Below are 27,953 nucleotides of genomic sequence, written 5' to 3'. Positions count from 1 at the left end.
AGCTCTTAAGTGGCGGTGTGCATTATTGCTTCCTGTCTTTCAGTGGAAAAAGCTAAGCGATTGGTCATAGCAGTGCAGGTAATGTGTAGGAAGAGGAAAAAGACAAAAGCAGGAGAGGAAGCAGAGCGGAGTGGGTCAATGGAAGACGGCGGCATGCACAGCTGAGATAATGATGTTTTATGAGCTAAAGAATTGGCATGGCATCAATAGTTGTCAGGAAATTAACTGACGAGGGATTCATGAGGAGTGTAGCACGGCACTCCTTTCATCACCAAGTAGCTCACTGGCAGTGATTCATGCTCACTATAAACACTGCAACAGGGAATCTAACTGAAGTCCACAGCACTCCAGCAATTCAAGTTTAGTATTAATGAGTTTTTTTTGTTTGTTTTTTTTTTTGTGGTGTACACATCCTATAAAGATGAAGTTTACTAAGCACTAATCTGTATATTTCGTTTGTAAATTTGTAAGGTTCCAAATGTTCATGTGGTTTTCTCACCTTGGGCTGACAGCTCTAGTGGAGACTTGAATTCAACAGACAACGGCCTCATCAGCCTCTTCAAAGTCTGGATAAGCTGCAAGAAGCACAAAGAGGCAGAAGGTAAGTGAATACTTTCAGCTCTCCCTTTTATTAGTCGTTATTATTATTCATGAAACACAGGACAGAATGTTGCCCCATTAAAACGAAAGACAAAAATGATTATGGAGACATTTTAAACCTCAGCTTGTCGTATTACCAATTAGCCCAATAAGCGTGGTACGTTATTTAAAAAAATGTCCCCACTAATGGAAGGCTGGCTGCTCTTTTTTGTTACCAGAAAAGCTGAATGTGAAATGACCAAAACTGCATAAGTAATAAATGGAAATGAACTGAACTTATGACGCCTTTCCAGTTGTAACAACCACTCAAAACCACTTTACTCCACAGCCACATTCACCCATGGACACACACACACACACACACACACACACATATGCAGGCTTGTTGACAACTTGGCCTTACGTGCCTTGCCCAGGGGCACACTGGCAGGTGACAGGAGGAATCTGGAATGAAGTTGCCTCATATCAAACAACCAGCACATTTCAATGCCCGGCCCCCTGTTGTATCAGCTCAGTCAACATGGCCGAAGCAAGAAGCTCAAATTTGTAAGAAGGTATTTAAACACCTTACAGATGATGAATAACTAACTTTAACTTTAACTTTCTTTTTTCCATGATGTCCTCAACTCTAAAGATTGTTGTCATCAAGCTGCACACTGGTCAGTCTTATGGTGCATCTGATCACTGACAGGAATAAGATGTCAATTTTAGTTTTAACTGATTGATTTCCAGTCAGGGGATGTAAATCTTTAAATCTTGCAGTCAAACTTAAAAATAGGATAATTTTGGGACGACACCAGTAGTTTTGTGTCTCTGTTATCATAAATCAATTTAAGTAAAAAAAAAAAAAATAATAAAAAAAGATGCAAACAGCATATGTTTATATCTGCATATCTTGTTTGTACATATCAAACAGGAAGTGCAGATAGCCAGGCTGACTACCAAGTGTTTCTAAAATGTTCCTATCTGCCTTTGCTCTCTGAGCAGCATCAGATATCAGGGAAGGAAGGAAGTGTGTGGCCTCATGTAACGCTATGCAGCGTTGGGTTAGAGTCATGTTCAGATGTGTGGATTAATAAAGCTAGTTCAGACGTAAGCCAGATGCTGTTGAAACTGGATCTGAAGCTTTATTTGAAACTCTTGCATGTTATGTACAGGTTTATCACTGTCTATATTATTGTTGTTTTTTTTATATATTTAAAGACTGCTGGGTACTTGGCCCAACATGAATTGTGAATCATAAATATTTTTGCTCTGTTCCAACTCCTAAAGATTTGTGAGCTGCATCAGAACCGTAAATAAAGCGTCTCATCATGAATCCCAAAGACGAGTGTTTGGACATTTTTGTCTCAAGGAGTTTTTAATGACCATCTGAGGACAAACTGAAACGACTTATGAAACAATTTGATGCATCACAACTTTTAAAATTGGATTTGACATAAATCCATAGAAATGATGTATTCCACATTTAAATCCAGGGATACTGCAGAATATTTCATCTGCCTTTAATATTATTTCACTATCCGCTGCATGTCTCACACTTTGCATGTTAAGGCCTTTGAATCTGGAAGCATGTCACATCTGATGATGCTTCAGCCTTCGGCCCCGTTTCCACTTGTCCTCCACTTGTTTCCACTTGTCCTTCCCTCCGTCTTCCCCTGTGTTCCCTTGGGGTTCTGCTACAGCGCCAGCTGCTGTGCAAACACGGTCAGGACCAAGTAGCCAAGTGATGCTGCAGGTTTCATCTCAAGAGGCTTTTGCTTTGTGAGGTTAGATTAGTAAAACTGGAGAAGGGTAAAAATGACCTGTGCTAACTTTACGATTGAGAAATGATGAACAAGTCATTACTTGATTTTTTTTTATGAGAAAACAGAAAAAAACATAGTTTATATTTTCTACCCGTTCCTCTCCACTGATTCCCATTGGAACTTGTGCGATGAGGCGACAGTCTCTTGTCCTCATCCAGCTGTTTAAGTTGAGCATGTGAAATTTTGAGCTCTTGCACCTGGACGTGCAGATGAAGACCAGCAACGCAACACAAGAAAGATGAAAAATGTTGAACTTTTGTTGATGAATGCTGTTGTGGAAAACTTTCAAATTTTGCTGTTGTTTTTTTTGATTAAAGTAGCTGATGCAGTTCATTCGCATTATGTAATAGTAATACATTAAAATCTTCTGGCTAATGCTTTAACGTTGACAGCTTGAATGTTTGTTTTCTTCACCAGCATGACTTTAAATTGAAACACTACACAGTCTAATGTTTTGCTGATGCTCTGCTTACACTAATAAAAAAATCACTTCCTCTGATCAGTCAAACGTTTCTTTTATCTGACCTCACTGCTCCTAACACGGCATCTCTCATGTTTTAGAGTCAAATATTGGTTTCCACATAGCTGCTGGTGTGATAATCTTGTTTTTTATTTGCCTTTCCCCCTTTTGAATCTTTATTTTCTTGGCATGTTTTTGGTGCAATGAAACAAAACTACAAGTTAATAAATGTAGGTATGAATGCTGTTTTTTTTTTTTAATAAACTTAATGTGTTACTTTTATTCAGGTAGGCTGAATGCTAAATTTTGTGTTGTTCTTACGGAGTGATTTAATTATTCAAGGTTTCTACATGATTGTGTCATTTGTTCAGAAAGTTTGTTTCCTCTAAGATTCACTACACCTCTAACACATAAAAATCTAATAAATGAACCCTGACAGCTACAACAGCTGGCATCGATTATCTCCACAGATGTCAACCTCTGCTGATAAATGGGCAGGTGTGAGACATGAGAGACGTTGACAGGGGTCAGACATAGACTGGCACCTAAATGCCAAGACGTGTTGGGAGGTGGGGGATGTTCCGGTAACAATGGTCTGGGGAGGGAGAGGTCAGAGAGGAGCAGCAGGAAATCCCAGAACAAGACTGACTCCAGCTTTATTCAAAGAATCTCTTGATAATATCTGATATCTTGGGCCACTTTCAGAGGTTTCAGAGGTTCGTCCATGCTTGAATTGATTGCAATCATTATGGTAAAGTGCATTCTTGACCTTCCGAGCCTGTGTTTATCAGATGTCATCATGTTGCTCTCTAAAGATTCCTCGTCTTGTCTTTGCAACGGAAGCGCCGAGCGTGTGTGTGATTTTTATTTCATCACAACATCTAAGTCTGAATCCTTTAGCCTGTCACTGGAGTAGAACCGACACATAATGCGGTACCTTCTGCAGGTAGCCCAGCCAGTCAATCTATTCTTAGCAACACTCCAGCTGAGGCTCCAGGAACACACACAGGCAGCAGCGGGGGGACAAATTGTTAAATGCAGCGAATAAGCCCTTCCCTGTTCGTGGCCCTGCTTGCGCAACTTGTTCCGAACCACAGCGGAGGAAATGCTAAATGTCACACTGACTGCAAGAGCGGTGAGCGGCTGCCCTGCATTCTTTGCAGACAGTCTGAACAAGTTGAACAAACAAAGGACTTTTATTAAAGTGCAGGATCTAACTTTAGTGGATCCAAGCAGAGAAGAAAAGAGAAGAGACTTCTTTAACAGGAACAGACAAAAGGACACTTGCAACGTTGATCACAGGGACAACAGGACATGAAGTGAAGATCGAGAACGGGAAGATCAATGAACAATGGGGAAATAAATAGGCATGAAGATGGAATTAATAAAGGGAGGAGCCAATGAAGAAGAATAGGAACAGATTAACTTAGACACTGAGGGAGAGGTGGAGCTGATAGAGCAACCAGAAGGACTAATGAGGGGGAAGTGGAGACAGATGAATGAGAGTGAAGGAGATAGATAACAGCTGTGAAGGGGAGCAGACTGACAGGCTGAGAGAGAGCTGACCTATGAGAGAAGTTACCAACCAAATGAAAACAATAGCACTGAACAAGGAGAATGAAATCCTAAAGCAAAAAGAAAAATGAATAAACCAGCATAGAAGAATGAACAGCAAGTTCCAGGAAATAAATTTAAAAAAAAGTATAGGAATGGGATGAAACTTAAAACTTAAAAAACCACAAATCATGAAGTTTTTAAAGAAAAAAATGACTGTCAATATTAAGCAAAAAGGTGGAGAGGACTTTCATGTTAATGAAATTAGTCTAAGATGGATTTTTGCTGAAATAGATGTATTTCGAGTTGCTGCAATGGAAACACTTTTTTCACATGATTAACAACCGGATGTTACTGCTGGCGAAAAAGACGAAGAAGATGACAGGAAGAGGTAGGAGGACGATGGTTTGTTTTGTTTTGTTTTTTTCTCAGATAATGTGCAGCTGGCTCCAGCAGAGCTCTCACAGCATCACACACTTCATAAAACATGTTGGATGCCATCGTGTTGAATTCATAACTCTTCTGTAAAATGGCCGACTACTTCAACAATAAGCAACCTGGCTTGAGAAATGAGTTAAGTAGCTCAGAGCTCTACTTTCTGATTCCTTCTTCCTCCATCCTCAGATGCTCAATCACAACATTTCTAAGACATACACAGACATGCAGTTATTCATCCAGAGGCCTTCACTCTTCATCTATTCATCATCGCTCCTGATTAACAACTCTAGGTGGTGGCAGAAGAGCAACATGTGTTTGAGCCTGTAGTGTCAGCAGTGTAACATGTCTGGACGGGGCAGCATGTCTAAATGCGACCACTTTTGGTGGGTGGGCATATTTCAGACGCATGTTATTATGAGTGTCTCTGTATGGTTAGTGTGTCAGTCTCTGTGGGGGAGGAAGAGTTGCGGAAGGAGCGCGAGTGTGAAAGTAAATGTGTGAACATGTAATTAAAGCGAGAGCTAGCATGAGCGTGTGCATGCAGCTTAATATAGCGGCTGTGGAGCAGCTGATGCTCCCTCTCCTTTAAGAAGCGTTGTGGGTGCCGGTTAACTTGTTCTTCACTCAGAACCCACAGTGTGCAAACCCTCCTACCCTCCACCCTGACAGCAGGACTACAAGCTGCTGTTAATGCTGGAATCTATATACTTGTCTGTTTTATTTTATTTTATTAAAAAAAACAACAACAAAAAAATAATAAAAACAACACTTTCAATCTTTTGCCATGCAAGTAGAAAAAATTGTTTTGCGAGGACAACATGAGCTGCAGGCTGTCAGTGATTGACCTCTACACAGCAGCAGAAAGCGTCTCACTCTGTGGACGTTTAGAGGAAGCAGAACAAGATGTGGACGTCTGGCTTCGGACTCACCTTCTCTCCATTAGCGCTTCCCAGCACATAACAACCCATGATGTGGATCAGGTTGGGCTCCGGGTTCAGTTTGCTCATCAGCCTGCTGAGGCGCCGCCAGAACCTGATCACACGACCAGGACAAGACAACGGGAGCAGGCCGTTATGAAAACCAGCAAAACGTCACACTTGGTTTTACTTCTTCAGTTTTAATATTTCCAGTTTCTTGCAAAAGTATTGATGCCCATCTGATTTATTTTTCTGGGGTTGTGTGTGATAGACCAAACTAAAACTGAAGCCAGAGCTTCAGCTGTGTGACTGATGACTAACAATAAGACTCTTCGCCCTTTTCTGAGGAAACAATATTTAACTTTGAGTGAACACAAACTTTTATTTTCTTCTCTGCATCACAATGTTAAGATTCTAAGTAAGATTGTCAATCAATAAATGTATTCAGATTAATCATATAGCACTATGAATAATCCCTGAATGTAAAAAAACCCACATCCTAAAAATGTTAAAGAAAATCCTTCATAGTCTCAAACCAAACATCTCATCTTTCCAGGTTTTTACATTCAGGATGGTTAAAAAAGATGTTATTTTGTTTCAAACGTAATTTAGAAATATTAATAATAAACTGACTGTGTTTTGGTGGAAAGATAATTCATCATTACAATAAGTACATACTTAATTGGTTTTATCCAGAAGTCCATTGCTGTGTTTTTTAAAGTGAAATTTTCCGCTCAGCTCACCAGTCTGAACGCCAGAAACCAAAAACAAAATCAGTTTAGGTCAAAAAATGTAATGCGATTGATCTGCATTATGTAACAATATTAACGTGCTAAACTTTTTAAATTAAGCTAATGTGTTCACGTTGACAGTATATTTTTCTTCCATGATTGTTTTAATCCTGTAAGTGATATCAGAAGCTGGGAAGACGACTTACTGCACCATGTCTTCCTCCTTCTCCACTTTGGCAAAGGTGGCCACTTTATTCTTCAGCAGGTAGAGATGTCCTGGACCCCCCTGAGGAGGAAACACGCCACTTACCAAATGAAAACATCTGGCGTCAGAGTTCTGGATGTAACCTACTACTGTTGGTTGACATCAGCAGAAGAATACATATTAACAAGGTTTTTTTTTTTTTTTTACATATTTGCAGCAGAGCAGCAGAGTTTTGTAACAGTTGAAGGCTGGACAGATTTTTCTTATGGAGGTCAGAAAGTGGGGCATTACAAGAGTTTAAATCCTAAGAACCACCAGGCTTCTTCCAATGACTAAAACTTCTGTTCTGTCCTAGTCGAGCAGCACATTTTAATGCAATGCACTGATTGGCTGGGGGTGATCACAGGACAGTGAGGTGGTAGCTCAGAGTCATCAGCGTTAGTCCATGTTTCCTGATGACTCCACCAAGCAGCAACATGTATAAAATTAAAAGGTAGTGGAGAATGACATTGTCATATCATAGATGTGATAACTTAGAAGAAGTTAGCTTCACTAATTAAAGTGAAGGTAACAAACTTCCAGAAAACTGCAAAACAGCTGAAAAACTGAATTCATTTAACTCAAAACTAAACATATATGATGTGCATTGATGTTTTTATTACTTTTATTTTTTTTGTTTTTATAATGTTAAGCCTTGTTTAAACATGCTGTAAAAATAAACTTGATCGATTGATTGGTTGATTGATTGATAGATAAAGTAAACATTTTAATTAGTGAAGTATCTAAACACTTTAGTTCTTATTTAATAATCATAGCAATACACATATTTTATTTTTTCTCTATTCTACAGTTTATGTTTGGTCTATACTTTTTGTTCTTATCAAAATGCAACTGTACCTAAAATAAGTTTATTTGTAGATTTTGACCTACAAATTAAACGTAGCTTAAATATTTTAATGTAGATTTGAAATTGAAAATATAATTACATATGTGGTATTGGTTACACTGCATGCTGGGTTGGCTTCCCATAAAGTATAACATGATGTAATTTTATTATGGAAGCATATACCTCCAATCTGTCGCTCACCTGGCAGAAAATAAGCATGTTCCAGATCCGGCAGCCCTTCCTGTAGGCTGTCAGCTTCTTCTCTATCTCTTCTGGGGAGGGAAGGAGAAAGAGAGGTGTCACTTTTCCCACTCAGTGTTCATGGTGAGAAACAGAAATTGGCCATGCCTCAAGAGACTCACACAAACACGAGACACAAGAAAACAATGAGTCATCTCTGCACTCCAGCCAGCTGAAACTTATTCCAGCCCCACCTTCACAACATGAGCCATTTTCACCTCACCACTATTATTATTCAAAGAGGGAAAGATTAGCGCTTACCGAGAATGTCATCGAAGGTGGCGTGCTCATGGTCCTATAAATAGAACATTCACACCGTATTACTATCGAGTTCAGCAAGGAAGGAAAATTAAGAAACTCGTAAATTTAAAAATGTTGGTTCATTGAAAAAAATAAAAAATAAAGAGAGATTAGAAATAGAACCAGGCATGCTTTTGAAGAACAGAAAAAAGTGAGGTTTAATTAATTAACTAACTTTGAATTACTTATAAAAAGGGCAACAACAAAAACAACAACAAAAAACAGCTGAAAATGAATTACTATAAGAAAAGTGGATAGACCAGTTTTTCCTCAATAAATAATAAGTTTAAGCACAAGGAATTTCTACAATTGGCTGAGTTCCTGTTGTTTTTTGCTTGCAATTGTCTCATTGAAATGCAGTCCTTTGATTTTAATCTCATTTTCAGATTTATCTGAGATTTTCAGACTCTGGTTTTTGTAACGCTTTGATCCTGCAGTACTGATTTTAGACAATCTCTCTGTTAAACAAAAACCAAGTTCAACATTTCTTTCCTGCTGTGTTCATCACTCTTTAATACTACTATTAAGATATGCCGTTAAAATTTAAAACTCTTTAACATCTTGTTTTAGCATATACAACTTTAAAGTGTACTTTTATAAAAATTATTTTGAATCTTTCCTCATCTCAAGATTTTCAAAACACTTTTTAAGGCTCACTATGTATTTTTCAGGCATTTAGTGCCGTTTTATAGCACAATCAAGTAACTGTAAACTGATCATTTTTAAATAACTCACTGTTTTCCAATGATGTAGAGTTCTCACACCAATTATGTGATTATTTTTAAAATATATCATATTTGTCATCAACAGTTGAAACTCACATATAGGATAGGGATGATGGAGGGGTCGTCCCTGCGGATGATGTTGGGAACGTACTCAGCCTTCGGTACCTTGGAGGATATGAGCTGTGGATTCATGCAAAACACTTCCATTAACTGTAGCGTCGCATACAAATACAAAGCTGAGAGGGGAAAAAAACAAACTATCTATATTTCAAAGAATTGGATAACAGAAAGTAAATCCATGATTTCGCTATGCATGTGATTTGTTAAAATTCAAAAGTCATGTATGTTGCAGCATTCAAAATACTTCAGAAAATACTATAAATATATCTCCCTACTTGCTGATATGAGCCAATTCTGTGAACATGGATACATAAAAATCATATAGGCCTGTATAATAAATAACTGTATATGGATATGTAACTGATGGAAATTATTTGAAGTTATTCAAATGTGTTTAGTGCCTGATGTGAACAGAGCCCTGAAAAGATCTTTTACCCCTTACATATTTAGTCTGTTTTCATTTTGTTGTCATACTTAACAGTCTCATGTTATTAGATGTATTTTAAAATCAGACAATTAAAACCAGGATAAATACGAAAGCAGGAAACCCGGCCAAATGTGAAAATAAGTTGCCTCATAAACACAGCTGGTTTTTCCACCATGTGGGAAATTGTAGAAAAGTATTTTCTATCGATATCGATATTGATAGATTTTGAGACAGAACTTTGACTAGACCGCTCCAAAACAATCACTTTGGCTTTTTTAAAGGTCATGTGAACTTAAGATCAAGGACTCGTTGTGGGGTCTTCTCCCTGAGGAATGATGGGTAGAGAGCAGAATTCATGGATCCAGTCACTCATTTTTTTTACACCTAATATAGGAAAAAATGCACACAAATTGTTTTTCACATTGTTTTTCTGTCATCTCTGTTTTATCATGTTAATATGTTATTAGGGTATTTTATAAACACAAATCAACTTTGTGATTTGATGATCTTAGACATTTGGGCATGACGAAATGCAAAAACTGATGGGATTTTTAACTGGGGCAAATACTTTATGTTCATTCCATAAATCTAAATACTATTTTGGGTCGAAGCAAATTTAAGAGTAACTTTTTTTGAATTACTCTGTTTGCTAACCCAAAACCTTCCTAATTTAGGACTTTGAATGGAAAACATGATGAATATTTGAGAAAACCTGGAAGGTTATTGACCATGATTTTTGGTGGGATGAAATCGTCTCCTTCGCAGGCCGCCCTCTCCAGATCCCTCTCCTCCTCCCAGTCAGCATCCTCATCAAGCCCTTCATCTAGAGTCCCTGAGGAGGTCTGAAGCTCACCACCTGACTCGCACACGGGAAGACAAGGCGAGTTCAAAGAACAACACAGAGAGAGAGAGAGAGATAAGGGTAAACCCTTTAATAGTGTTGCACCTGTTACTTGATTTTTCCAGCACAGTGGGGAAGGAATGGAGGAGTTAAAATCAAATGCCAGACAACACAAAGCAACACGGCTGCCGTCTCCTTCCGCACCCGGCCACACGCAAACAGACGTGACACCAAGCAGCAGGCAGACGGTCGGCAGGCTGCAGGGCGGAGATGTCTGTGTGGATGAGGGCGGCGGACTGCGCTGACAGACAGAGCTACAGGACGCTGCATGTTGGTCAGTTCCTCTGTTTACGCTGCGTCTGCAGCTCTGTGGGAACTCATGCTGACCTGTGTGCATGTTGGTGAGTTTGCTGGATATAGCGCCCTGCAAAATCATTGATGCCCCTTGAACTCTTAAGTTTTATCACATTTATTTATTTACTGGTGTTGCATAAGCCTGTCGCAATTTTGCTGAACATTAATTTGTCCTGCTATTATTGCAATAAATGATGATATTGTTGTTTTGAGAATATTTTCAACCAATCAGAGCCAGGAGGAAGGTCTTAGCACCTCCTCCTGATCCCTGGCTCTCTACTGTGAGATAGCTAATTAGCTCTGCCACTGATAATGGCAGATTAATGGTTTTCCTGCACTGGTAAGGTTTTTCCAGCCATTTGCACGTTGAGCATAAGGTTGACTGGCTGGGTTAAGCCTAAGCCCCTCCTCTTGGTTCTGATTGGTTGTTTTTGATCAGGAGTGGTGCATTTCTTCAGATGACAATAATATCTCAGGATGGAGGTGAAGGAGATCCATCTTTTCACAGACAATCCTGATAAAGACTCCCAGTGCTGATGGAGTGGGGGGTGCACTGTGTCCAGTCGGAGAGCCAGGGCTCCGATGAGCAGTCTGAAGGAGAGGGATCTACACCAACTTCCTGTCCAGCCATATCAGTTTGTTTGTTTTGTTTGAGGATGCGTTTTGCCTGCTGGTTTTATGCTTGTTCTAGGACACTGCTCTGGTTGATTTCATTGTCCTGTGTTAGAGGCCTTGTGTTAACAGCATTGAAAAGATTAGCAGTGAAAAGTTGTTTCCCAACTTGATTAAGTGCGACTCTGTCCACCTGCAGAGTTGCTCTGTTCAGAAATCACTCTTCCAGACCTTCCAGCTCAGTAAATGAAGGTCACTGAGTTGGCAGAGCATTCTTTAATAAGCCATTTGTTAATCATGAGCAGCCTGCTGCAGTTCTCATCTCCATGTCCAGCTTTCAGTATCGGTCCACTGATAGACACAGTTTTCAGTTTTTCATTTATATTAATAAGATACTGAAAGTCATTTTTCAGAATTTCTGATTTCTCTTTGCCCAGATCTCTGTCTTCAACGTGAGTAGATTCTCACTATACTGATGGTTGTATGTTCTCTGTCCCATCAGTCACTGTGTCATTTGGAATGCAGACAACCTTTGCACTGCAAAAAAACACATATTCCATTCACTGCCTCATCACCTACAATAAGAACTTGGCATAAATTTTGATTCTTAAGTCACTCTGGAGGCAGAAGTGCTGATCTTGTCTCATACATCTTGTTGATGTTTGTAAGTTTCTGCTAAGGAACAGCAAACCTGTTTTTCAGTGAATCTCCAGTGGAGTTTAATGGGTTTCCAGTTGGAGACGTGATTGGATGTGTTATGGCTCCAGCTGGCTGATGAATCCTTGGTACCGAAGTGAAGAAAGGTGGAATGATGTCAGTTCCAGCAGTTTGATGTTGTTTCTTCAGAGTAACAGGTGTATTCGAGGGGATCTCTCGGCTCAGAGTTAGTCACCCTCTATCGTCCAGGTAGCCATGTTGTCAGAGATTTATTGTTTGGCTTTGTTCTGAAACAGTTCCAGAGGGCGAGCTGCTTGCAGAGGTGCTCAGAAGTTGCTTGTTGTTATGAGACATTGGTAGAGTCGGTTCACTTTCAGAACTTGTGTTGATTTTGATATTCACCTACAGAGAGTTGAGAAACTCTCAGTTCTATCGATTGAAGTCTCTGTATAGTATTGGTAGCATCCTCAGTGCCAACACAACACAAGCAAGAGGCATCTTGCTTGTGTTCAGATAGGAAGTAGAAAAACTAAGCAACAAAAAAAAAAAATAAAAATGTTGAAACCTTTAAATCTGATGTAATCCAGGTAAAAGAGTAGATAATGTAAGAGTAACTATAAAAACTGGGCTTAAGTAACTTTAACCAGCAGAACTATCATATGAAGACAGGAGAGAGCAATTTAATCAATACGATGGAACTGGAATTATTTTTTGTAAAGTGCCTTGAGACCACTTTTGTTGTGAATTGACACTATATAAATAAACTCAACTGAATTGGATAGAATTGAAAAAGTTCAAGGGGTACAAATGATTTTGTGCAGCCATACTGCATCCTGTGTAAATGAGCACTACATAACAGAGTGTGTACCATGTAGAGAGCACAGCTAAGTACTTCTCGTTAACAGGAGTGACTGAGAGAGCATGGACTCACTGTCTCTGGAGTCATGAATAGACTCGGGCTTGACGGGGGTGGGATCACTCCATGAGCGGCTGAAGCTCTTGGCTCGGCGGTCGACGAAGGCTGACAGGATTAGGGGGGAAGAGAGTCACTTACACATGATCATCAGTGATGACTGCAGGCTTACTGGTCCTGCATTCCAAACAATGGGAGCATCAAAGTGATTTAAGAGTTCCTCCTGCCACTATGGGCTCATCTCAGCAGCCACCAGTGAGTTGCATTACCACAAGGCCAGTGGGAGAGAGCCAAGGTATTATTTATTTCTTCACTTTATGCAAAAACTGTCGTATTTTTGTATTCTGAAGACAAAACTACTATCAGAAAACGAGCCTTAGTTCACTGATTAAGAAATCTGTGTAAATGTATAATTTATTCTTACTATAGTTTATTTTACAAAATTGTTTTAGACTAACAGACTCAATTTAATTCAAATGAAATAAAAAAAAATATTTAATTGATTCCAAAGTGAAATAATCTTGTCGCCAAAGAGCTGGTGTGGAAAACATTAAAAATCAAAACATTCATACAAAGTATTTATGAATTTATTTGAATTTTTCTCCCACCAGAGTTTTCCCTATTTGCTAATTTGTATCTGATCTTTTATAATGATACTGTAGAATGGTTTTGACCTGTTCTCCAATACTCAAAGGGCATTGATTTTCCATTTTCAATCCCTTCAGGAAAATGTAACCTTCTAGGAAAACTGCTTCAATTTTCATTTATGTACCCCACATCCATCGAATGTAGTGGATCAGGTCCGTAGACCCTGTCTGTGACAGCTTGGTGTGAAGTAAAACATGAGCAGGCCAGAACATTTGACTCCGCCCCTGATTCACACATTTGACTCCGCCCACAACTTAGATTTTAATGTGCCTCCTACTGGCAGAAGTCCAATAAAAAGCAACTTTTTACTCTTTACAAGACTTCAAGCTACCTTAGGAAAACTTTCTAGTGATTAGAAAGGTTTTATGCTTACTAAGATACCAAAAAGGAACAAAATTGTTTAGCACTTCTATTAATGATTTGAACTTGGATAAAAGGGATAGAAGATGTTGGTTTTCTACTAAATATATGAATGCATCATACAGCAAAGGCTTGGTCAACCTAAATAACATACATCATCAAGTCATGGCTTCCCTCAAGGTGCTTAACTTGGCACTCTGTTTTTAAGATTTTTTTTGGCACAAATAGCCTTTATTTGCAGCATTCAGACAGGAAATAGATGAAGACAGTGAGACAGGAGAATACATGCTGCAAAGGTTTTAAGGTCATGAATTGAACTGAGGGCGGCTGCACTGAGGACTAATAGTCTCTGTTAGCACCCGTTTTACCTCTATGCCATGCCCTGTTACCACCAAACTTGTCACAAACTTTTTTAATGGCAGGACACTAATATAGGAAATCAAAATTAAAAATTCACCATTAGTTTTGTTAAAGAAATCAGGGACAGACAAATGTTTGACTCTGCCCAAACATGCAAGCTGCAGCTAGAGGCTTTTTGAGGAGGCTGAAATGGGTTAGTTTCACACTAAATTCAAAAATAAAGCTTTTTAAATAAACATTAGTTTTTAAATAGCATAGTTTTCTTGATATGAATACCTCATAGAAACTACAAAATACACATAAACCAGAGTAAAAGAGAAAACAACAAAAAGACTATATTTAAACTGCTCTGACATGTCTTACATGCTGCCAAATAAAAGGGACTTGAAGTTGGAATACATAATCAATATTAATGACACAGGAGCCACACACAGAAAGACACCAGCACTGTAGACCAATCAAGACACTTGAATGTCTAGACTGATGCCAAACAGTCATCACTAGGAAGGACTAAGCTCCTAATTACAAAATGATCCGTCCCAACATGCTGAAGTAAAAGTCATGGCCAGACGTTTTTGCAGTGACACAAATGTTGTGTTTTCCAGACAGAAGCTTCTACATTCTGTCAAAGAACTCTGTGGTGAGCAAACTTCCTTCAACAATCCAGAAGCGGTTTGGTGAAGATGTATGTTTAAGCATGGATGGAGTTCCATATCACAAGCTAAAAAGTTTTTAGCCACAAAACAAAACAACGGTTTTGCCTCTGCCTACGCCTTCAGGCCATGACTGTGCTGTACGATGCAGAAAGCATGAATTAAGTGTGATGAGCATCTGTTCTGATGTTATGGTGTAAATCACAGCGAAAACGGACGCAAACAAACTGACATCAACAGACGTTCTTCCAAACAGACTCAATGACTTACTTTGGACCTTCACCCTGCGACTGCCAACCATCCTGAGGTGTTTACGGAAATTTCTACAAGTGTAAGAAAAAGAACAAAAGAGAAACGTCACAAATGTACGAAAGAAACTGAAATGGGAATATTCTGAAAAACAAGAGGATGAAAAGACTTAGAGGTCAGAGAGGTCCAGCAGAACTTTTGTTTCTAACATGACCTTCTCTGACTCCCCAGCTGTCCATTAACATGCTAAAACACCAGTATAAATCATGGACAAAGTAAATAAGTGTGAACTCTGACTACAACACTGTGTCAGATACAAGTTCAAAATGTGCATAGAAAACAGGGATTGTAACAGTTTCTGGTTTAATGCTATGAACCTCTTGTGGAGAGGACGAACGGGGGTCCTCTCCACGTGTGTCCAGCGGCATTAGCCGCTGCTGCCCTAGTTAGTGTGTTAAAGTGTGTTTAGTCAGCTGAGGAACCTTCATAGATGAACTCACAGCAAAATAAGCTCAACATAGAGAAACAACATAAGTTGCATATCTGAAGCATATTTGTTGTTCTTCATTTATTTCCTTCTTTTTTATTTACACACTGATAAATGTTCTGTTTTGTATATCTTCTTGCCCTGCTATGATTCCCTTAGTGAAATTATTTCATTAACGTTTAGAAAATAGAAGCAAATAAACTCCTCTGTGAAGGCAGGTTATTAAAGGAGAAGGTCTGTCTTCAGGTGAAGCATCTGCTGCTGTGATGAGGTGTGTGACACTTGATGTGGCAGGTCCCAGCCCCACAGCTCGTTATTTTTAATGAGCCCGACCTCTGCACCCTGTTGACCAGAGCTTTTGCCATACAGGTGTGTTGGTTTTCTAACTTAAAGGGGAAGTATTGTGTAAAATCAACATTTATAATCCTTACATCATGTTATCATGTTATTCCCTCATTAAAAACGCAAGTGGAATGTTGCCTAGATTCGTGCAAATGTGTTTGAGAAATTGTTTAATCTCCCATGGCAACCATTTCGGGGGTGCCTAAACGCTTGTTCCTACAAAGCGCCGGCTTTTCCACAAAACCCCGGCTTTTCCACAAAGCCCCGGCTTTTCCACAAAGCCCTTCCTTGGAGCTTTTGCCCCTCAGAGCCCCCTACCCTCATAACTCCCTAACTCAGCTCCTTCAGACTAGCAGCAGCAGCAGCAGCAGCAGCAGTAACAAACACCAGGTGGAACTGCAAGTCTAATGAGCTCATCATAGGAACTACTTCTCAGTCCAACACTCCAAAGAACAGTAGTAAACAAAATGGAGGAGCATTGTTGTGACAGCATGCTGAAGGCAAAGTGTCGGAAAGAGCAGGAGCTTCTTAAAGAGACAGATGCCAAATTTCAAGGCGCCTAATTCCTTTTACAAACAGCATTTATTTATAAAAGAAAATAACAAGTGAAAGTAGCAGCTGTTGTTTGATTGCGGTCAAAATGTCACTGCCTAATACACTATATACCCCTTTAATAATGCAAAAATGGTAGCCTAAATGTGTGCAGGTTAAAATGAACATGGTTTTGCAATAACATGTGGAATTTGAAGCCTGTATGAGGACTCTCCTCACTGCACAGCTTTAATTTAGGTTGCAAACAAAAAAAAAAAATAAAATAAAAAAAAGAAGAGAAGTTGAGATGTCAGAGCTGACTGCAGGGGTCGTGAAGGCAGGTCCTAAAATAGAGAGATGACTCACAGGAGAGGGGACCCATCAGTCTGCTGCAACTGTATTTTCATGCTGAGCGACAACAATCCCTAGCATCACACCCGCCACCACGGAGGATTCCAAACAATAATCTCAATCCAAATACATCTGCAGCCACATCTCTACTTTCTCTTTTATCCAACTGTTGCCTCTCCCACATTATGGAAACTCTGTGACGTGTACATTTTCTCACATAAAGCCCTGAATTCTGAGTGACAGCACACACTCAGGGAAAAGCAAATGAGCCTCATACTAAAGTAAACGCTGCGCTGTGTGTCTCAGGCCTTGGTGGATGTGGAATCTCCAGCCAAATATTGGCAGATTTGTTCCCTCAGAGTGCCAGCCGCAGAGCACAGAGCCTCAGCAACGCGCTGACAGACTGCTGTAGCAGATCAGTGTTTGGTGAGAAACAACGATTAAAACATGCTGAACCCATTCTTAGCACTTCACAGCAGAAATAAGATACCGGACTTTGGCTTCTGTTCGCTGGGTAAAGTATTGTGATTGTGGAGTCGCTAGAGGCACAAGCCAGGAGAATGTCATTATAAACTGTCAGTGAAGAGTTTTAAACCCAGACTGAAACACATTCATGATGTTATGTTCACCAAAGGAAAGCTTTAACTGAGAATAAAACATCTGGACAATAAATCAATAACAATATCTGTCGTCAAAGACATGTGATCAAAATGCATTACTCTGTTTGCTAATGCATTTGATATATCACCTTCCTAAAGTGATATAGGAAGGTGATATATGAGACATTTTTTTGTCAAAAGGGATTATTTTTGCCCAAATCACTTATGGCACAAAATGACACAGACCATTACTGTAGGAAGGTATAATACATAGAATTATTATGTCCATCCATCCATCCATTTTCTGAACACCCTTGTCCCTCAGTGGGGTCGGGAGGGGTGCTGGTGCCTATCTCCAGCTAACGTTCCGGGCGAGAGGCGGGGTAAATTATTATGTATTATACATAATAATATATGTATAATTATACATATATTATATAATTATATAACTATTATCCGAAACTACACAGCATTCTGGGAGATGTAGGAAGAGGAAAGGCTCAATCTTTCCTGCTTGAAAGTAGATGCTAAGCAAGGTTGGTGGCATCAACTAACTCACACACTCATGGGTTACCTAGCAACTACCTGTTGAGTTTCTCCACCAAATCTCACAGCTGCTTAAAAAAATAAACAACAAAGGTCATGCCACTCAATATTTTGGAGATCTAAAACAAAAAACTAATCAATTATTATCAATGTTGACAAGTATCGATATTGACTGATATGAAACATTTATACCATGATAAGTTTTTCAGTCACATCTTCCAGCCCTGTTTGAAGGTGGACCTACAATTCCTCAACACAGTGGGATTGACACCAGATATCTTATCAGGGGCTGCACCACAGCAGCAAGATAACAGACAACGAACCAACTGCCCAAAACAACAACACAAAACCTGTCAGAAAACATGGTGGAAGAGCATCACATGGAGAACCACAAGGCCAAACCCAGGCAAATACATCCTATAGAGCAGACAGAGTCACAGGCTCAGGCCAGGGGCAATATGTAACCTTTATATAGATATTCATATATGTTTTTTTACATATTTGTTAAAGTTGCCATCATGTCGTGACAGTTTGTAGTAAGACAGATGATCTGTGAAAAGCTCCACTGTCTTCTCCCAGTGCTCTCAGTACTAACTGCAGAAATACACCACTCAGCCAGAAACAACTAATCAGAGAAGGAGGGTTTCCAGGCTGTCAATCACTCCTGTGTATGTGCAGCTCACAACCTTCCCTTTGGTCTCTGCTATGCTACAGCTGGTTGCCTGCCATGAATGCTTAAGCTAGTCAGCACGGTCACCAATGTCAGAGAAATGGTTTTCCTGTAACGGTAAGTTGTTTTTCCACTATTAGAACATTGAGCAGCGTGTACACAAGGTTGATTGAGAGTTCTATTCTATTCTATTACTGCCTAGAAATTATTACAGTCTTATCCATTCAATTGTTATTCCCGTGGTCGACGGTGCTTGAAGCTAACTCAACAGGGTATTAAGTTGTTGTAACATAGGGCGACTTTCACAGGTACGGTTCAGCACCAGACAGGACAGGACAGCCGAGACACAGTACCTCTCCATCATGGTGGCAGTCTCCTGCTCTCTTTTCCGTCTCTTTCGCTCAGCAATGCCACGAAAAGCCCTGCCAGGACGTCAAAGGGTTAAGACGGTTCGTTGGGGAATCTAAGTAATATTTTTTTTTAGTTACCCTCAAGAATTTCTGTCTGAACCCAAACTGACCCAAGGGGTTAGAGTGTTTATAGAAAGTATCTGCTTTACCGCAGAGAAACTTTAACCGATATGCCTATGATACATTTTTGGTTCTTAAGCTGGAGCATGTTTTTGATCGATCTGGCTGAAGTACAGTCACAGAAATGTAAAAACGTGACCCTTTGAGTCCAGTTGGGTTCGGGCATGAAGAGCTACCGAGGTGGGATGGAAAAGCAGAAAATGTGTTTAGTCGGAGAGGTTTGGAGTCAGTAAAGGTTTGGTTAACTTTTCACAAGGGTTGAGCAAAAGATCAATGTTTTATCACCATGGATACTCTCTTGTACAGACCATACATTAACCACAGACACGCATGGACCACAATGCACCACGGGAATCTACAAGAAGAGACAGTAAAGGAGAAACTAAGGAAACAGCACATCCTCCCTACTCGCTGTTCAGATTCACTCACTCTGTATGAAACACTTCATGTCTGGTAATAATTACCCACTGCTGGTGTTGAGTTATCAAATATTCCTTTGTAAGAAATCATCTTTTTTGTGAGCTCAAATTTAATGAGCATTATTTCATATTATTTCAAGCGTTGGACGACGTGGGAGAGACGGAGGGCAGAGGGACAATAACGGCTCTGACAACACGGCAGCCATCGGGGGAATGGGCTGTGACAGCCTGTGTCAGGAAATCATCAGCCTTGTCCTATGGGCCTGGTTCAGACTGACTGACTGACAGACAGACAGACAGCTGATGAGCAGTGAGAGGAAAAATAAAGTCGCTTAGCTCTATGTGCCACCTATTATCTGTAATCCTCCATAGCTCCGCCTGTTCATCGCTGTTACATCACTTTTCTTTCACACATGAACTCATTCCCTGTTCCCTCCTCCACCTGCCAAACCAGACACTCAGAATGTACAACGTTCTAATGCAGACTGATTAAACATTTGGCTGGAGATCCTCCATCCTAAAGGCTGGATAATGATACATTTTTTTGTAGCTAGACTCTGCAGTAAAACTGTCTGCTGAGTTTTCTGAAACGTTTTTAACTTAAACCTAGAAGACGGTAGGCTACATGTTTGGCAGTGATAAGTCGTATTATATCAGGATGAAATAATAATAGACAAGAAGGAATGTGTTAGCCATAAACAGTGTGTTATCATATACAGATAAAAAATGATAATTAAAAAACAGAGTTAAAGTCTACTGTGTGAAGTGTAGAGCTGAAATGATTAATCTTATTAGTCAATTACTGAAACAATCGTCAAATAATTTGGTAATCAATTAATCATTAACTGGATTATAAAGACTCAAAAAAGTTCATTTGGTGAAAGAACAACACAGTTAGAGAAGTAATGAAGCTGAAGTTACAAAATATATACATTTGCCATTTAACATAAAAACAACCTTCGTTGTCTGTAATTATGAACGCCTCTGGTTAGCTTTAGCCTGTTTTTCAACACTTTTTACTATCAAATTATTAATCAGTTAATCCAAAAAATAGTCAACACATGAGCCCTATACTGTACAGATGTTCAGTCTGAGCTTTTCACATGTTGATGTTAGAAGTTTTTGTTTGTTAGTTTTTTTAGCTGCAGTCACATCCTTTCCATCATTCGGTAAATTATGACACTTTTAATACAAAGTTGACATTATTTAAAATGTCTTTATTATGACAACTTGACATTAACCAGTAAATCATTACTGTTTAAACTTTACCTTTAATAACATAAAGTTACCTAATTTTTAAAGTGCAATCAGTAATACTTTTATAACAAATTTATATCAGTAATGATTTCTTGGTTAATGTCAAGCTTTTGCTTATGAGTGTAATAATATAATCTTAAATATCATGTTTCTATTTTAAGTAGAAAATAATTATAAATAACAAAAGTAAAGTTTTGAAAACATCAGTCTGTATTGAATCAATATTAAATGCTTCACTTGGTGTTGGAGTTACTGAAATAACTGATTCATTAAATAATATTCTCATTTAATGAATGGGTCTGTGATCAGTAACCCACAGGTAAAACTGTTAGTCGTTGTTTTTAAATTAGTCATTTCCAGAAGCTAAACTCTGTTAGGTAGAAATCTGCTCACACCACAGTCATGTTTTTCCTCCAACCTTCATCCAGTTGTGAGCTGGTGCTGCTCAGAATCACTGATCTGTTCTGGGAGCTTTTAGAGTAAACAGTGAAATGAATGCAGGTGCATTGTTGTGTTTACAACAATGTAAAGTCAAATAAATGAGTCTAATTTTTTTTCCAACCATTTTCAGCATCGCTCCAACTCTTTCTTTTTTGTTTAAAAATGTTGAACCCAGGAAAACATCGCCTGTTCAGATTCAGCGAAAACAGATGAAGAGGTTTGATTATCAAGTTGATTTTTTTTATGATGGCTGGATAGACTAATGGGGTTAGCTGAACTAGTTTATGATCTGTAAGCTTAGTGGCACTTGCTGTCAGACATGTTCGCATTCTGACTCATGCCTGGCCACACTCAGGCTCTGCTGGGTGCAGCTGAATGCTCAGGGCTTCTCCCATCACTCCCACTGCACTGCACCTTCCCTGCACTGCAGCCGATCCCCATTACTGAATCTATGACATCACGGGCTCAGTCCTGCAGACGCTAACGGTTGTGGGGGTTGAGGAACAGAGCAGACAGCATAGCACAAAACCAAAGGAGGAAAAAGGTTCAGGACATTAACCTGCAGCACATAGGAGGAAAAAGGCAGAGGAGCAAGAGAAAACAGTGGAGGCGTTTGGAAGGGTTACTCACGATATGCTAGAGTCGAGGTTTGGAAGGCCGCCAGACAGAGGGGGAAGAAAAAAGAGATGAAGAAAAAAAAATATAGGAGAAGTCAGCAACAGGGTCAACTAAAATATTCCACACACATTTCAAGGACTGATATACGTTTCAGTTCTCACCGTACTACAAATAACCGATTGCCAGTGAAGACTGAAAGAAGTTAGGAACAGCAAAAACTTTGTTACTGTCAGCTCACATTAGGGGGCCGGCCGTTAAGACTAATACTTTGATCGATGACGATGTGGTCAATAAAACGGCGACACACCCATCATGTGGAGATGAGAGACAGGGCCGAGCCATTTCAATCAGAGGCCATGTCAGAACCATACATCAGTCTGACCCAAATAAGGAGACAAGCAGATGGAGGCAGACAGAAAAAGGACAGAGAGACACTGACATACGGACAGAGAAAATGAGGGCATGTGAGAGAGAGAGAGAGGGGGTGGGGGGGCTGTTTGTAAGTGGTAATTATTAGATCAGAATGAGAGGCGATGATTATCCACCAACTACAAGGCATATGTGAACAAGTGAGTGTCTTTATTTGTCAGTAAATGTATAGCATAGAATGTAATTTTGAATATTGTTTTTTTATTTTGTCAAGTTTTTTTTCTAAAACAACAAAAACATGAAAGTTTTCTGTCATTTTTGGCAGAGTTATAACATATCCATCTACATTTTTATATATATAAACTTATGATCTTTGAATAAGCTGTTGTTAAGAATGGATTCGGAAAAGTCGGTCCTACATTAGACATTAAAGGACCTTCAGTCCCACTTTTCATTCAGTCGATGTTTATATATTTCAGTGTGATTCAGAATTTGGACTCGGTGTAGAGTTCCCCCCAAAAACCACAAATCTGTTCACCCAGTTCGCAGTTTTAAAAATCCACCTTAACTAAAACAGAAACATGGTTCAAATAAACAATTCAAAGCTCAAAATTGCTACAAAATGTATGACAGTTCTAACAAAAATGTGCAAAAATGACAGGAAGGCACAGCAGTAAGGGTGGGCATTTATTGTATCATTCATCATTTATTCTGATCATTTTAATAAGATTGTGATTTATCCATTTGATTTTTTTGATTGGTGTTTTTTCAAGAGTATTATTTGTGCTTGTGAGGCTGTGACTGCTGTGCTATGCAGTCACAGCTGCACCGTTACCTAAAAGAAGAAGTAAGAAATACTTCTATCATCACTTTTATCGATATCACAAAAGTGCCATAAAACGTTGTGCTAAAACTTCACGTTTCCGTCGCCCGGCCCCGGCACGGAGTGCGGGTTGAGGCGGACTCCTGGCTGTACTCACGCCTGCATGGTGGTGGTGGCTGTCTGGAAGCTGAACATGTTCTCCTTGGGGAACCAGCTATTAGAGCCGTTCTCTGTGGAGACGGAGAACAAAAGGAAGGGGATGAGTCAGAGAGGAGGGTATATTTAACACAAGGCTTACAATCAGCTGAGGATGGCAGTGAAAAGTGAAACTTTCATGTACAGTATGCCCCATAGAATAGTGAGAAAGCACAAGAAGAACACCAGACGTCACGGTAATACACACACACACACACACACACGCACACACACACACGCACACACACAACACCAGGACTTTGTTGAAGCAGCGTGTTAAAACTGAACCTATGGATCCTGCATCCAGAGGCGGGTAGGCAGCGCTCTCATCCTGCTAATCAGATGCATTGTTGAATGAATCATCAGTAGGTGGGAGCACCTCTGGATAAGCACTTGCTTTGGGACGATTCACCATCAATTTGGTGTGTGTTAACACAATGCCAACCCATTTTTTTTTCAGGTGGTTCTTGTTATTTCCAGCTGACGTGACGGAAGCTCAGATGACAGCGCACGCAGCAGCTTTAGTAGTTTAGCACTGCTTCATTTTTCAAACTCCTTCAAATTGCTTTTGCTGTTGTAGCTGTCTCATTTATACAGCACTTTACATATTAACAATACTAAATTCTTGCATAAACTGCTGCAGGTCTACATATGCATGTGTATCTGTGCATATACTGTGGACACAGTATGTGTGTATGTTTACGCATGTATGTGTGTTTATGCATGCATGGATTTATCACTTTAAGAATTTGTGTGTAACTCTGAGGCTGGAGTGGATAAAGCACTACTTCTACTTCAGGCATCTTTACAGAATATTTTGTTCAAAAATCTTTTTTTTGGAGGGGGTGGAATTTCAACTGCTTGGAAGTAAGAAAGACACAGAGAAAGCAGGGGAAAAGGGGATGAAAGAAAGAAGGAAATAAAAAGAATCCTGCCACAGTGTTGTTTCATCACTGAATCGAACTTTGTCGTACTTTTTACCTGGATTTAAATCAAAATCTGGAAAATTCCTGAACCTTCAGACGGTAAAGCTGTTATTGTTGGCTTCCTGACTTTGAGGATGATTTACAAACTGAAGTTGGTTTAAATCATTAAAGTCATTAATATTTGAGAATAACTTAACTTCTTGGGCAAAACTTGTGAAAATTTAGCACAAATTCTTCAGAACTAAATGGAACGAAAACGGTCTGTGTCAAAGTTCTTTCTTTTGCCCACTTCGTTTCTACTCAATAATTAAACAATGTTTCTCTACCCCTGTCGTCAGTGGACGTCCTGTCCTCGCTGTACACCCTCTCCAGCTTCTTGCGGGGCTTTCCTCCATCCCGTGGTGAGGTGTCCAGGTCCAGTGACCTCTGGCTTTGGCACGGCGCTCGGATGCAGGCCACGCAGTCTGGACTGTAGTCCTCCCTGGAGCCGCCTCTCCTCATCCCCCAGTCACCAATGTTGCTGGCACTCCTTGAGCTCTGCAGAGGTTCTGAGGATGATGAGGGCCCCACCTGTTGCTGGTTGGCATGGTGATGGCTAGCGCGATGGTGGCTACTGCGGTGGTGGCTGCCTCGGGCAGCTGTAGCTGCTGGCTGGCTGGTGCACGACAGGCTATAGATGGCGGGGTTGGAGGGTTGGGAGCCTGGGTGCTCCCTGGGGCCCTTCAGTACCTCCAACTCTACAGTCTCCTCGCTTCCGGAGTCCCCAAGAGTCATCCCACCTTCTCTGGTTATTGTGTACACCCTGGGTGGCTTCAGAGCAGCACTCCCCTCGGAGCCTCTGGCACTTGGTGGGTCCTCTGAGGAGAGGCTTCGTTCAACAAAGAGTCTGCGTTTTGAGGGGCCTGAGGGTCCTTGGGCTTTGAGGGTGTCGACCTGAGGGGGCGACTGCAGATTTGTCCTTGGATGGGGCTGGTGGGATTGACTGGGTTTAGTTATAGGCAAAGTGTTGCTGCGCGGTGGCAGATTGTTGTTATGCAAACGGCCGACGTCTGGAGAGTCACAGTCCTGACCGGGGAAAGATTCAGACAGAAGATGATCTGGGGACGAGGAGAAGCAAAGCAGAAGGAGAAACTTTTACACACAGTAAGAGAAACTCACCGTTAAGACAAGGTAACGATCAAAAAAGGTGAATTTAGATGTAAAATGAGACTGTTTGTTCCTCTTTGAAAACAAAGAAGGGCTAAGCTCCTGTGAGGTTTGAAGATCCTCCCTGCCTATTTATTCAATGGGTCTAATAATCAGTTTTTTAAAGTGATGGTTAAAAAGTGGACAGGGAGGTAAATGCTATACACACTGCAACAGCAACATCAAGAACAGAAAACACAAGAAGTTTAAGAAACACTGAAAGCTCAAGGAGAATTAGTCATTTGACACGTCCTCAGCTTCTGGGCGAACAGTTGAACAGATGGGTCAGCTGAAACCAGAGGTTTACATACACCAAATAAAAAGACACAAATAGGTTTGTTCCTCACTGTCTGAAGTTAAACCAGACCAAACTTTTCTTGCTTTAGTGTAATTAGAATTACCTAAATTATTTCTATTTGCTAAAAGCCCGAAAACTCTCTATTTTTTTTTCTTAGAGATTTAAAAAAAACACAAAAAAAAACTTTGAGTTCAAAAGTTTACATACATTTTGGTCAGTATCACAGATAACCGTGTCACATAGAATCTAAATCAATGTAGAATATTATAGCACAGTCCATTGCAGGATTTTGTTGCTCAAATTCTGCAGTGGTCCTGAAGCCAAGTGTTTCTAGTGTCCAGCTGATACAAGGTAGAAAAAAAGAGCTTGAATTCTCAAACAAGGACATTTAATTGGTGAGTGTTGCACCTTACCGTCTAAAATGAATAAGGCTATAAAGTTGTAGTTAAGAGGATAATGAGTGTTAATGTGTTTCTGATCCAGCAGAGCGAGACATGCAGCTCCTGTGTTTGGGGTTTCAAATGTTCAAGTGTTTTGATGCTGAGCATTTACACCGTTTGAGTGGTTTTGGTCCCTATATTTACCCAAACGGCTTGATTTGAAAATACACTTTGTTGAGTCACTCATTACTCCTTACATAATCCAAAAGGTTTCGCACTTGGAGGACACCGACACAAAATGGCTGACAGTACAAGCGGTGCAGTGCTTTGTAAATCGGGAGATTTGAGTAGCAGACCCTGCCTGTTCAACAGAGTGGAAAATTACCAGCAACCAGCTAAAAGTGATTTTCTATCCGTTTTATTTATTTTTATTTTTTTTTCCTGATGAAACTCTGGAACTGGAAGACAGCCAGTTCACAAGCTCATTTCAACTTCTTTTGTGCTGAATTTAAATGTTCAGTGTGACAAAAAAGTTTGAAGAGATTCACTAAAATTCAGAGTTATATTGAAACTTTACCAGGAAGAACTTTTATTAACTAATACGGTAAATTAGACAAGGTAATATTACCGAGAGTATCTGAATGTTGCCTACCCTCTGCATCAGAGTGAATAACATTATAGCATAAAGTAAAGCTCATAAAAGTTTAACATAATATTACCCCTTTAAAATATGATCTTAGACCAGACCGCATCAAGATGTGGAAACAAACAAAACCAATCCTGAAATAGGTCACAGCAGCTACAGTCACTCTGTTCCCTACCTGCTCCGTTGCGGTTCTCTGGGTTTGTGTTGGACAGATATTCTCCAAATGCTCTGGCTGCTCTGTGGACACAAAACACAGGCAACAGTTAACCTGCAGGTTTCACTGCATGCAGTCTGGCTGAGCCTTTTCTCTCAAACAGGGCTCTCCTTCAACCAGATTACACAACCTAAACAGACATTACCCTGACATTTGAGTGCAGAATTTATAAAGAAAGCAGTGCGGTATTTTCTGCACTAAAACACAAAATATTTAATGTTTTTCTCTTCACAAGAGACAAGTGTACTCTATTGTTCTTACTCAGGCAAACTAAAATATGCTAGAAAACAATTGAAGTCCTGCTGCAGGGCAGCATGCTGCATTTGACCAACTCTGGAGAAGAAGCAGCAGCCGGGTAAACTGGTAGGAAAACACTCAAACAACCTTTTGATCAAAAGCTAAATTAATCAATTATTGGCCTGATTTGTTTCACAGATACTGAAATGCAACAGAAAAGGAAGAGTTGGATTAAGTACTTTTATTAGGTAGGAAAAAAGCTCAGGCATATTTGTCACTAGTCACAACTATAATCTCCAAACCTGTACAGTTATGATTTAAAAACCATGTTGCCTTTCAGTCGGTTTTGAAACATTTTTAATCTTTTGCTTTCTCTCGAGCTATGTCGATCAAAACCTCATCTACAAACCCACAAAGGATTCCACCAGGCTGTCATTAATTAATGATGAGGCAAAAATGGAATAACTGTGTAGAAAAAACGAAATCCAATATATAATTTAATACGTTTTAAAGAGGTTTTCTGTCTAACATTCTCTGTCTCCCACTGGAAACATCTTGGCCAACTCTTCTTTACAACATGTCCTCTTCAGTTTATTGATATTCCTGCATGGCTCTGTTCAGATCCACAGCATTTCATATGCAAGGTGTCAGAGTTCTGCTGCAAAACAAGCCCAAACCATAATTGTTGATAGACTTACTTGTGTTGATTTGGTTCATGAATATAACTCTTTACATTATAGACTTTGACGGAGATATTGAAGCTGACAGGAAATGCCATAATCAACTTTTCCAAATTGATGAGCCAAGATTCATTACTGATGTCTTTCCACC

General features: G+C 39.8%; 1 protein-coding gene across 1 annotated transcript in view; it reads right to left on the bottom strand.

Annotated features, from left to right (window-relative positions):
• Window positions 1-27,953, bottom strand: part of nsmfb (NMDA receptor synaptonuclear signaling and neuronal migration factor b) — a 59,058-nt gene that overhangs the window by 4,354 nt on the left and 26,751 nt on the right. The window contains exons 5-16 of the mRNA XM_016674191.1: window positions 23,199-23,255; window positions 21,862-21,867; window positions 18,938-19,006; window positions 15,080-15,132; window positions 12,807-12,896; window positions 10,140-10,267; window positions 8,961-9,044; window positions 8,101-8,134; window positions 7,801-7,871; window positions 6,715-6,794; window positions 5,790-5,892; window positions 500-575 (exon numbers count right to left, since the gene is read on the bottom strand). Of these exons, the coding sequence (XP_016529677.1) occupies window positions 500-575; window positions 5,790-5,892; window positions 6,715-6,794; window positions 7,801-7,871; window positions 8,101-8,134; window positions 8,961-9,044; window positions 10,140-10,267; window positions 12,807-12,896; window positions 15,080-15,132; window positions 18,938-19,006; window positions 21,862-21,867; window positions 23,199-23,255 (851 nt within the window). The remainder of the gene's footprint in view (window positions 1-499; window positions 576-5,789; window positions 5,893-6,714; window positions 6,795-7,800; window positions 7,872-8,100; window positions 8,135-8,960; window positions 9,045-10,139; window positions 10,268-12,806; window positions 12,897-15,079; window positions 15,133-18,937; window positions 19,007-21,861; window positions 21,868-23,198; window positions 23,256-27,953) is intronic.

This window comes from Poecilia formosa, unplaced genomic scaffold (assembly GCF_000485575.1).
Source record: "Poecilia formosa unplaced genomic scaffold, Poecilia_formosa-5.1.2 Scaffold91, whole genome shotgun sequence".
NCBI classification, from domain to species: Eukaryota; Metazoa; Chordata; class Actinopteri; order Cyprinodontiformes; family Poeciliidae; genus Poecilia; species Poecilia formosa.
Note: the sequence above shows the minus strand (reverse complement) of the source record. Positions and strands in the feature narration are given on the sequence as shown.